Source organism: Salvelinus sp. IW2-2015, linkage group LG11 (genome assembly GCF_002910315.2).
Source record: "Salvelinus sp. IW2-2015 linkage group LG11, ASM291031v2, whole genome shotgun sequence".
Classification (NCBI taxonomy): Eukaryota; Metazoa; Chordata; class Actinopteri; order Salmoniformes; family Salmonidae; genus Salvelinus; species Salvelinus sp. IW2-2015.
This window is the reverse complement of record NC_036851.1, coordinates 35,380,066-35,392,430: the sequence shown is the minus strand read 5'-3', so window position 1 is coordinate 35,392,430 and position 12,365 is coordinate 35,380,066. Positions and strand designations below refer to the sequence as shown.

General features: G+C 40.0%; 1 protein-coding gene across 1 annotated transcript; it reads left to right on the top strand.

Annotated features, from left to right (window-relative positions):
• Window positions 1–1,511: 1,511 nt before the first annotated feature.
• On the top strand, window positions 1,512–4,766 carry LOC111970699 (myosin-7-like). Its single transcript, XM_070445832.1, has 4 exons — window positions 1,512–1,523; window positions 4,070–4,162; window positions 4,276–4,365; window positions 4,651–4,766. Exons 1-4 carry the CDS (start codon window positions 1,512–1,514, stop codon window positions 4,756–4,758), a joined length of 303 nt encoding a protein of 100 aa, XP_070301933.1. The 3' UTR covers window positions 4,759–4,766.
• Window positions 4,767–12,365: the final 7,599 nt, after the last annotated feature.

The window sequence follows — 12,365 nt, the reverse complement described above, 5'->3', positions numbered from 1 at the left end:
ACACTACAGAGCATAAAGGCAGCGTATTTTACGACTGCCAAAAAACAGCCGACTTCACGCTCTCTCCCTCTACGAGAGAGAGCACGCTATAGAGCGGACCCACTGTAACCTGATCCTTCAGATCGTCACAGGAGAGTCATGACAACTCTTAATTGAGAAGGTTTTTGGGAAAGCCTTTACATCTACCAGAAGACTGTTGTCATTAGCATCATCGCTAACAGCTGCATAGTGACAGACAAAACTCACACACACACAGATAGTGTCATTCCCGCACCGTTGCCTCTTCAGAAAGTTAAAGGAAAATATGAATCACTTCTGCATTTTGTTTATGTCTCATCACCATCTTGGGAAAATTCATTAATGTTCTAATAAATGCAATACATTTAGTTGATATCCTACTAAATTCAATACATTTAGTAGATATTCTACTAAATTCAATACATTTAGTTGATATCCTACTAAATTCAATACATTTAGTTGATATTCTACTAAATTCAATACATTTAGTTGATATTCTACTAAATTCAATACATTTAGTTGATATCCTACTAAATTCAATACATTTAGTTGATATCCTACTAAATTCAATACATTTTGGCTTCTACTGGGAAGCCAAAATGTTCTCAAAGTGCGCCTCACAAAAGGATAGTGTGAAATACACCAATTACGATTAGAATTTTGATTACAACATGCGCATAGACTATAGTTGTTTTAACGGAATATCCAACAATGTTTTTTTGAATGCAGTGTAGGCATAGCCTATAGGACTAGTGTTAAAAAAACGAATTAAACATTAAATATATGAATATGGGTTCATAGTGCAGCCTGAACCGAGGTCTCCATACCGAACGGTTTAGTACCAATATGTGTACCTTACACCCCTAGTATACTCTATACTCACCAATGGTCATACTGAAAAGTTGAATGTACACTATCTGGACTCTCTCTGGACAATTGTTGTCATGCTATATTTAGACATGATGATAACAGACATTCCTGTCTGACTGTTGTTATTATGCTACTCACAACACTGGGTTTTGATGCTGACAGTCTTCTACACCATAAATGTATTCTTCATCTTAGCACATGGTAGTTTGTGTCATACTCTCGCTCTCACTACCACATCAACTCCAGCTCCAAATGCACATAGGCCTACACAGACACTTGCTTGCACACAGATGCTTAAATTCTCTCTCTTTCGCTCTCTCTCTCTCATTGGCTGCAGCTGTGGGCTTACAGTACTTCACATTGCAGGGAAGATCAGCTGTTTTTACATGTAGTTACTGTTTATGTACAGATTCAACTGCACAGTTTTGAAAACAAAAGTACCAATAGAAACATACATTCACATACATTCCAACCCAAAATGTGAAGGTAACTGTGCAGCCATCAGGGAGTTTGAGCATAGGGTGTTCTACAGCTGGATGCTGAAAAATACCTCACACTTACATTACAGTGAGGCTCAATGCATTAGGCCAGTTATTCCCAAACTGGGGTATGGGGTATGCGCAATGCCGTCGGGGGTACGCCAAATAAAAATGTGATTTACATTTTTTCTTTTTTACATTTTCAAACAGTACATTTATATTTTCCAACAGGGCTATACGTTTGGGTGAGTTTTTTTTCTCCCCTGAGTAGCCTCATTTCAATCTCAAAAATAAAATTAAACCATCTAGTGTTCAGCTAAATAACAACACAATGTCAAATACAGGTAGCCTAGTCAAATAATTAACATCCAATTACATTAACCGTTACTCTCTCGCAGGAAACCTTCACTCTTAAGCAGACATTTAGAAACGAAACATGACAATTTGAAAAATAAGCCACGGGAGTTTTTTGAGCGAGAATACAGACAGCTTTCGAGTAGTAAGACATGTATAAAAGCAACAGATACCATTAATAAGAAAGGGCTAGAAGCATCTTATATGGTGACCTACCGAGTGGCTAGGACAGGCAAGCCCCATACTATTGTGGAGGACTTAATTCTTACTGCTGCCGCGGATATGGCTGGGACAATGCTGGAGGAAAAGGCAAAAAAAACTATACGGACAATGTCTTCATCAAACAACACTGTTTCACGACACATCAGTGACATGGCAGGATATATTWTGAAACAATTACTGCTTCGCATACAAGCCAGTGAATTATATGCGTTACAGCCGGATGAGTCAACAGATGTGGTGGGCCTGGCACAGCTCCTGGTGTATGTCCGTTACGTTTATGGGGGGTCAATTAAGGAAGACATCCTCTTCTGCAAACCACTGAAAACCAGGACAACATGAGATTTGTAAAGTACTGGACAGCTTTGTGACATCAAATGGACTTTGGTGGTCAGGATGTGATGGTGTCTGTACTGATGGTGCAAAAGCCATGACAGGAAAACATAGTGGAGTTGTAACGCGCGTGCAAGCAGTTGCTCCCGACACCACTTGGGTACAGTGCAGCATCCACCGAGAGGCTCTTGCTGCCAAGGGAATGCCTGACAGCTTGAAATACGTTTTGGACATGACAGTGAAAATGGTTAACTTTGTTAAAGCAAAGACACTGAACTCTCGTGTATTTTCTGCATTATGCAATGATATGGTCAGCGACCATGTAACGCTTTTACAACAAACAGTAGTGCGCTGGTGTCAAGGGGCAAAGTATAGACACGCTTTTTTTAAATTGAGAGACGAACTTAAAGTTTTCTTTACTGACCATAATTTTCACTTGTCTGACCGCTTGCATGATGACGAGTTTCTCACACGAATGACCTATCTGGGTGATGTTTCTTCTTGCCTGAATGATCTGAATCTAGGATTACAGGGACTCTCCGCAACTATATTCAATGTGCGGGATAAAATTGAGGCTATGATTAAGAAGTTGGAGCTCTTTTCTGTCTGCATTAACAAGGACAACACACGTCTTTCCATCATTGCATGATTTATTTTGTGCAAATGAACTCAAGCTTACGGACAATATCAAATGTGATATAGCGAAGCACCTGAGTGAGCTGGGTGCGCAACTACGCAGGTACTTTCCCGAAACGGACGACACAAACAACTGGATTCATTATCCCTTTCATGCCCTGCCTCCAGTCCACTTACCGATATCTGAACAAGAGAGCCTCATCGAAATTGTAACAAGCGGTTCTGTGAAAATGTAATTTAATCAGAAGTCACTACCAGATTTCTGGATAGGGCTGCGCTCGGTGTTCCTTGCCTTGGCAAATCGCGCTGTTAAGCCACTGATACCCTTTGCAACCATGTACCTATGTGAGAGTGGGTTCACGGCCCTCACTAGCATGAAAACTAAATACAGGCACAGACTGTGTGGAAAATGATTTAAGACTGAGACTCTCTCCAATACAACCCAACATTGCAGAGTTATGTACATCCTTTCAAGCACAACCTCCTCATTAACCATTGGTGAGTTATTCACAATTTTTGATGAACAAATAACGTTTTATATGTAAGATGGCTAAATAAAGAGCAAAATTATTGATTATTATTGTATTATTATTTGTGGCCTGGTCTTATAAGAGCTTTTTGTCACTTCCCACAAGCCAGGTTGTGACAAAAGCTCATTCTTATGTTTAATAAATATATCGTATAGTGTGTGTGTGGCAGGCTTACAATGATGGCAAAAAACAACATTTGAGAGTTTGATGACCCTGGTGCTAGTGTGGGTACGCAGCTGGAGGTTGAATGTTTGAAGTGGTACGGGACTATAAGAAGTTTGGGAACCACTGCATTAGGCAATCTGGATTGTGGGGGAGCATGAAAGAGCAAGATGCTTTATTTGTCCTAATAAGAACATAAAGTGAAGTCAAAACTATATCATATTTTAATTTTAATGTTTATTATTGCTACTTTATGCCATGTGGGATGAGTGCAGAATACCTTTTAACACATAAAAGTAAAAGTGCAACAGCGTTATAAATCTTAGCTTAAAATTTCATCAGTTGTTCTCTTTTTCAAATGCTTGGACTGGAGTTAAAGAGGTATCTATGTGTGTGGAAAAGTTTCAGGCTTGGTTAAACATGGGAAAATAGATTATTTATTGAGATAATATTGTATCAATATTCCAGGTGCATGAGGTTGAAGCTGAACAAAGACGTGGAGGTGATGCTATTAAAGTTGTCTGCAAGTATGAGAGAAGAGTCAAGGAGTTCACCTACCAGGTATCTAATCTTTATTTTCACGATATCCATCACTGTAGATACAAAATTTAAAGCCCTATACACTGTATCTCGAGAAGCATTATTGAGAATGTCTATAATGCCACAGACTGAAGAAGAATAAGAAGTATGTGAACAGGCTCCAGGATCTGGTGGACAAGCTCCAGCTCAAAGTGAAGGCCTACAAGAGACAAGCTGAGGAGGCTGTAAGTAGAATATAGTATAGTATATCACACTGTATCTCACGATGCACAGATTTGGTTCCATGCCGAAACGTATTTGATCGACGTGCACAGTTTCATCAATGTTATGTACGGTTTGAAAAACATAATACAGTAGTTACTATATGTCCTGGTCCTTTGAGACAAAGAAAAGTAAAGAATGGATGTTAATCTCTGTAAGCATAACAAATATTCAGAGATCAAAATCTATTTTGTGGTTATTTATTGGGTTTCATAATATCCGTAATTTTTTAAATTACATTTTCCAAGGAGGTGCAGGCCAACACTCACCTGTCCAGGTTCAGGAAGGTGCACCATGAGCTGGAGGAAGCTCAGGAGCGTGCTGACATCGCTGAGTCCCAGGTCAACAAGCTGTGAGCCAACAGCCGTGAMGCTGGAAAGTTGAAGTACAAAAAAAAGACACTTCTGTGGAATGTAAAAAACATATTCCTATAAGTGATTCACTTACTAGATCTTAATTTTGATTATTTTATCAATTTGTATTTATATTTTATTCTAACAACAGGTTAATCCCATTGATATAAATACTGTATCCATAACTTTACTGGAAATCATCATAGGTAAATCACGTTAAAAGCAAGCAGAATTGTATTAGTAAATAGATGTGATATTTTCTATTCTTTTGCAGGGCAAGGAAGCAGCTGAATAGGAGATGTGCCACAGATGAGACACACTTCCAAGCAGTCACACAATATGATCTTCTTGTGAAATGTCAACAGTGATCAAGTAAAGTCCAAACTTTCTCACATGCCTTTGTCTTTGTGGTTTATTCCATCAAAACAACACGTATTGTTGGTATATATTATTGGCATGAGAGAGATGTCTTAAATAACCGATGACCACTGGAACATCACCTTCATATTCATGTTTTGAACATCAAGTCATGAAATACTGTATGCTGGTTTTACTATCACATATTAAGTATTTGAAATTGATAAACAAAAATAGCACTCCTAGGGGCTCACAAGGATCTATTAAATATTCTGCACATAAACAAGTCTTAATTCTAATCTTTATCATTAATGCCACACCTAATATTTCTCAGGAGATAAATTTAGCTCGCCATGAGTCCATCGGATTCCCTGTTGACTACATATTAAACAATCTGCTCAAAACAATAATTTGACCTGCTAACAGTCCTTGATCTAAATCCACAGATGTCTCTAAGGCTTATATTGCTGTATGTACTATTCAAGTCGAATTTGTAAACCCCACTCCATATTGACAACGTCCCATGTTAACTCCTGAGAGCCATCTGGCTCAATAAGGTGAAATGATGTCATGATAGCTACAATCTTGATCAATGTGGTTATCTTTGATTTATTATCTCACCAGGTCCTGATGTCTTTAGCACCATGAACACTTCTCCCCACATGTCAACATTCACCTGTAAAAAGAGAAGCAAATAGCATAAACTACCAGACCTCATAATCTGTACCGTGCTTTCGCTCTCACTGCAACAACTCCCCCTAGTTCAACCCCCTCCCTCCAACCCCATACACACACACACACTGGTGGTTGCAGCTGTGGGCAAAGGCTGCTTTGAGCGGACATATTTCATAATAAGGAATATCAGCATTTGGCTTTAGCTGCCATATGACCTCCGGCATGTTTGAATAGTTTTGTCATAGTAAATATAACAATGGACACATTGCTATTAACACACTGTTTTTCTGGTCAGTTATGTGTTTGGAGTAGAAAATGTCCAAAGCTTACAAATACTATATTATATTTACCATGTTAATAATACATAATACGGAGATTGGTGGAATGGGCTGAGAATAGAGACAGCAGGAGCGGAAGAGATACTCTGAATGATCGGCTATGAAAAGCCAACTGACATTTATTCCTGAGGTGTTGACCTTTTGCACCCTCAACAACCACTGTGATTATTATTATTTGACCCTGCTGGTCATCTATGAACATTTGAACATCTTGGCCATGTTCTGTTATAATCTCCACACAGCCAGAAGAGGACTGGCCACCCCTCATAGCCTGGTTCCTCTCTAGGTTTCTTCCTAGGTTCTGGCCTTTCTAGGGAGTTTTTCCTAGCCACCCTGCTTCTATACCTGCATTGCTTGCTGTTTGGGGTTTTAGGCTGGGTTTCTGTACAGCACTTTGTGACATCAACTGATGTAAGGCTTCATAAATAAATTTGATTGAATAGCAGAGGGGTGGGATTAAAAAGCTCATTATCGGTAATAGTTATTACTGAAAACACTATGTAGATGTACTATCTATCCAAAATGTAATGGGTGTGTGTGTATATACAGTACCAGTCAAAAGTTTGGACACACCTACTCATTCAAGGGTATTTCTTAATTTGTATTATTTTCTACATTGTACAATAATAGTGAAGACAACAAAACTATGAAATAGCACATATGGAATCATGTAGTAACCAAAAAAGTGTTCAACAAATCAAAATACATTATATGTTTGAGATTCTTCAAAGTAGCCACCCTTTGCCGTGATGATAGCTTTGCACATTTTTGGCATTCTCTCAACCAGCTTCACCTGGAATGCTTTTCGAACTGTCTTGAAGGAGTTCCCACATATGCTGAGCACTTGTTTGCTGCTTTTCCTTCACTCTGCGGTCCAACTCATCCCAAACCATCTCAACTGGGTTGAGGTCGGGTGATTGTGGAGGCCAGGTCATCTGATGCAGCACTCCATCACTCTCCTCCTTGATCAAATAGCCCTTACACAGCCTGAAGGTGTGTTGGGTCATTGTCCTGTTTAAAAACAAATGATATGCCATCTCATCTGGTTTGCCCTTAGAGGGACTATCACTGCAGAATGCTGTAGTAGCCATGCTGGTTAAGTGTGCCTCGAATTCTAAATAAATCACAGACAGTGTCACCAGCAAAGCACCACCACACCATCACATCTCCTCCTCCATGCTTCACGGTGGAAACCACACAAATCAAATCATATTTTATTGGTCACATACACATGGTTAGCAGATGTTAATGCGAGTGTAGCGAAATGCTTATGCTTCTAGTTCCGACAATGCAGTAATATCTAACAAGTAATCTAACAAATTCACGACTACCTTATACACACAAATGTAAAGAGATGAATAAGAATATGTATATATAAATATATATGGATGAGCGATGACCATGCGGCATAGGCAAGATGCAGTAGATGGTATAGAATACAGTATATACATATGAGACGAGTAATAATGTAGGATATGTAGACATTATTAAAGTGGCGTTATTTAAAGCGACTAGTGATACCTTTATTAAATCTATTTATTACATTTATTAAAGTGGCCAGAGATTTGAGTCTGTATGTTGGCAGCGGCCACTCTATGTTAGTGATGGCTGTTTAACAGTCTGATGGCCTTGAGATGCTGTTTTTCAGTCTCTCTGTCCCAGATTTGATGCAGCTGTACTGACCTCGCCTTCTGGGTGATAGCAGGGTGAACAGGCAGTGGCTCGGGTGGTTGTTGTCCTTGATTATCTTTTTGGCCTTCCTGTGACATCGGGTGCTGCAGAGATCATCCGTTCACCAACTCTGCATCTCACAAAGACACGGCGGTTGGAACAAAAAATCTCAAATTTGGACTCATCAGACCAAAGGACAGATTTCCACCGGTCTAATGTCCCATTGCTTGTGTTTCTTGGCCCAGCAAGTATATTCTTCTTATTGGTGTCCTTTAGTAGTGGTTTATTTGCAGCAATTCGACCATGAAGACCTGATTCACGTAGTCTCCTCTGAACAGTTGATGTTGAGATGTTTCCTTTACTTGAACTCTATGAAGCATTTATTTGTGCTGCAATCTGAGGTGCAGTTAACTCTAATGAACTTATCCTCTGCAGCAGAGGTAACTCTGGGTCTTCCTTTCCTGTGGCGGTCCTCATGAGAGCCAGTTTCATCATAGCGCTTGATGGTTTTAGCAACTGCACTTGAAGAAATTTTGAAAGTTCTTGAAATTTTCTGGATTGACTGATGTCTTAAAGTAATGTTGGACTATTGTTTCTCTTTGCTTATTTGAGCTGTTCTTGCCATAATATGGACTTGGTCCTACTTGGTCACACCTGTTAATTGAAATGCATTCCAGGTGACTACCTCATAAAGCTGGTTGAGAGAATGCCAAGCGTGTGCAAAGCTGTCATCAAGGCAAAGGGTGGCTACTTTGAAGAATCTCAAATATAACATATTTTGATTTGTTTAACACTTTCTTGGTTACTACATGATTCCATATGTGTTATTTCATAGTTTGATGTCTTCACTATTATTGTACAATGTAGAAACATTTTCAAATAAAGAAAAACCCTTGAATGAGTAGGTGTGACTGGTACTGTATATACAGTGGGATCAAAATGATTGACACCCTTGATAAAGATGAGCAATAATGTCTATATAAAGTAAATAGTTCAAATACTGAGCTGTATTGTATGCTCAAAATCTTTAGGACATTTTTGGAATTATATTATTTCATACAATTGTTTTTTTACAAGTAATATTTTTATTTAAAAAAATTGTAAAACGTTTAATGTTTGGTCCCATATTCCAAGCATGCATGACTACATCAAGTTTGTGACTCTACAAACTTGTTGGATGCATTTGCAGGACCCCAGTCTGAGGTTATGATCACTCTGGCGATGGTTTTCATCAAGTATCAAGTATTCATCAAGTATGTCATTTATGAACATTTTGAAAATCTTGGCTCTCTCTAATTTTCTCCTTCTCTCTTTCTTTCTCTCGGAGGACCTGAGCCCTAGGACCATACGTCGGGACTACCGGCCGTGGTGACTCCTTGCTGTCCCCAGTCCGCCTGGCCTTGCTGCTATTCCAGTTTCAACTGTTCTGCCTGCGGTTATGAACCGCCTTACCTGTCCCAGACCTGCTGTTTTCAACTCTTAATGATCGGCTATGAAAACCAACCAGATTTATTCCTATATATTTGACCATGCTTGTCATTTATGAACATTTTGAAAATCTTGGCTCTCTCTAATTTCTCCTCTCTCTTTCTTTCTCTCGGAACCTGGCCCTAGGACCATGCTCGGGACTCCGCCCGTGGTGACTCCTTGCTGTCCCCAGTCGCCTGGCCTTGCTGCTATTCCAGTTTCACTGTTCTGCCTGCGTTATGAACCGCCACCTGTCCCAGACCTGTGTTTTTCAACTCTTATGATCGGCTATGAAAAGCCAACTGAAAATTATTCATGATTATTATTTGACCATGCTTGCATTATGAACATTTTGAACCATCTTGGCATAGTTCTGTTATAATCTCCACCCGGCACAGCCAGAAGAGGACTGGCCACCCCTYATAGCCTGGTTCCTCTCTAGGTTTCTTCCTAGGTTTTGGCCTTTCTAGGGAGTTTTTCCTAGCCACCGTGCTTCTACACCTGCATTACTAGCTGTTTGGGGTTTTAGGCTGGGTGTCTGTACAGCACTTCGAGATATTAGCTGATGTACGAAGGGCTATATAAAAATAAAATTGATTGATTGATTGAAGTATCTCACTGTACTTTGCTCTGTTCATCTTTCCCTAGATCCTGACTAGTCTCCAATTCCCTGCCACTGAAAAACGTCCCCACAGCATGATGCTGCCACCACCAGGCTTCACCATAGGGATGTTGCCAGGTTTCCTCCAGACTTGACACTTGGCGTTAAGGCCATTAGACCAGAGGATCTTGTTTCTCATGATCTGAGTCCTTTAGGTTCCTTTTGGCAAACTCCAAGTGGGCTGTCATGTGCCTTTTACTGAGGAGTGACTTCCGTCTGGCCAATCTACCGTAAAGGCCGGATTGGTGGAGTGCTACAGAGATGGTTGTCCTTCTGGAAGATTCTCCCATTTCACAGAGGAACTCTGGAGCTCTGTCAGAGTTCCCATCGGGTTCTTGGTCACCTCCCTGACCAAGGCCCCGATTGCTCAGTTTGGCCAGCTCTAGGAAGAGTCTTGGTTCCAAACTTCTTCGATTTAAGAGTAAGGGTGCCACTGTGTCCTTGCATAAATGTTTTGGTACCCTTTCCCAGATCTGTGCCTCGACACTATCCTGTCTCGGAGCTGTACGGACAATTCCTTTGACCTCTGACAATCACTGTCAACTGTGGGACGTTATATAGACAGGTCTGTCCCTTTCCAAATCGTGTCCAATCAATTGAATTTACCAGAGGTTGACTCCAATCAAGTTGTAGAAACATCTCAACGATGATCAATGTAAACAGGATGCACCTGAGGTCAATTACAAGTCTCTTAGCAAAGTGTCTGAATACTTCTGTAAATAAGGTATTTTTTATTTTTAATACATTTGCAAAAAAAAATCTAAAAACCTCTTTTCACTTTGTCATTATGGGGTGTTGTGTGCAGATTGATGAGGAAAGAAATGTAATTTAATCAACTTTAACATAAGGCTGTAACGGTAAAAAAAAGGGGAAAAAGGGAACGGGTCTGAATACTTTCCGAATGCACTGTATAGGATGGGGGTCCCTAGGTTGCTAATTTGCCTGGGACGGGGTCCCTGTGCAAGAAAAGGTTGAAGACCCCTGATTGACATTGTTTTTATCCCATAACGTATATAAACCCTCGATTGCGTATGCTATGTATTGGCCGTTGAGGCTTTGAAGCAACCGGCCGGCAATATTGGCACTCCCCAGTAGGAGCAGTCCTCCACTGGAATTAATGGAATTCTACAGTATTTCAATAAAACATTTCAAGGACAAAATAACACACATTTAAGTATTTTGTTGTAGTGGGGACAGTAACATTAGTACTCTAAAATAAAATGTTTTATATTTATTTTTGTATGTTTAGTTCACATATAATTTAAAAGTATGCATTAAGGTGTCTGCAATAGAATAAATGTCAAAACTAAGTAATAAATGCATTTCTATAGCTTCAAATATATTTTTTTACAGTGGAGGAGTACCAAGCGCCTCCTGCGAGAGGCAGGTTGAAGTGGCCAGAGTCAGAGTAGTGTAGAAGGTGTAGTATGCTGAGTGAGTAGTAGATTTGTGCTAGCACAAAGGGATATTTATTTATTATTCAGTAAGGTTGGTTTCATAGCGTTCATAGCAATGTGTTACGAATCCCTTTGGCCCGACAATCTAGGGGGGATGGTAATGGGACCCGTAACATAACTCATTCAAATTATAGTAGTGACAAAGTAAGAGTGAGAACGAAATAACCGCGACAACTAATATCTACCGTCAAACACTCAGGGTTTATTTACAAACACACAGTAATGGGGGGGGGGGGAGCAGGAAAAGGGGCTGAGCTGGACCCAAGGAAAGAAATAATAAGTATCCACAAACACCCCTAAGCTAGACTAGCCTACTTCACCAACAGCTAACTAACCAAAAATAGTGGGTGTTCCGACCAGTTCTAACTAGTGTATTTAATAAAGTTTACCTACGGGTAGTGTATGCCCATGGGCGACCTGTCTGGTTACCCCCTATCAAAGAAACACTCAAACACCATAACAAAACCAATACTCACAGGTGGGTACAAAGTGACATGTAGTTGCAAACCAAACAAGAGATCTACAGACAGATGGCATTGACAAMGAGAATCGAGCTCTAGAGAACACAACTGACAGGGTTTTTAAACCAAGGGAAAGGGAATGTGATTGGGTAGGAGAAAAGGAGCAGGTGTCTTCTGATTAGCGACTGATTGGGGAATGATGATGTCACCTGTGAGTAGGGGAGAAGGAGAGAAAAGAAATACACACAGGATACACACAGAATACCTGTATCCGTAACACAATGGTTATCAAAATAGTGATTTATTATTCAGTAAGGTTGGCTTCTTAGCGTTCATAGCAATGGTTAACAACTGTACTGCAGAAATGGAATGTAAATCACAGAAAATATATTTTGTAGTGACAGCTGCAGAGATGTTTTTGGGTATACGAGATTTGACTTCAGAAGAGTTACAAGGTGTGTTGAGGGGTGGTGTCCCGTCCTCCCAGGCCGTTGGCATCGTAATGACTGTATGTGGTGATGTT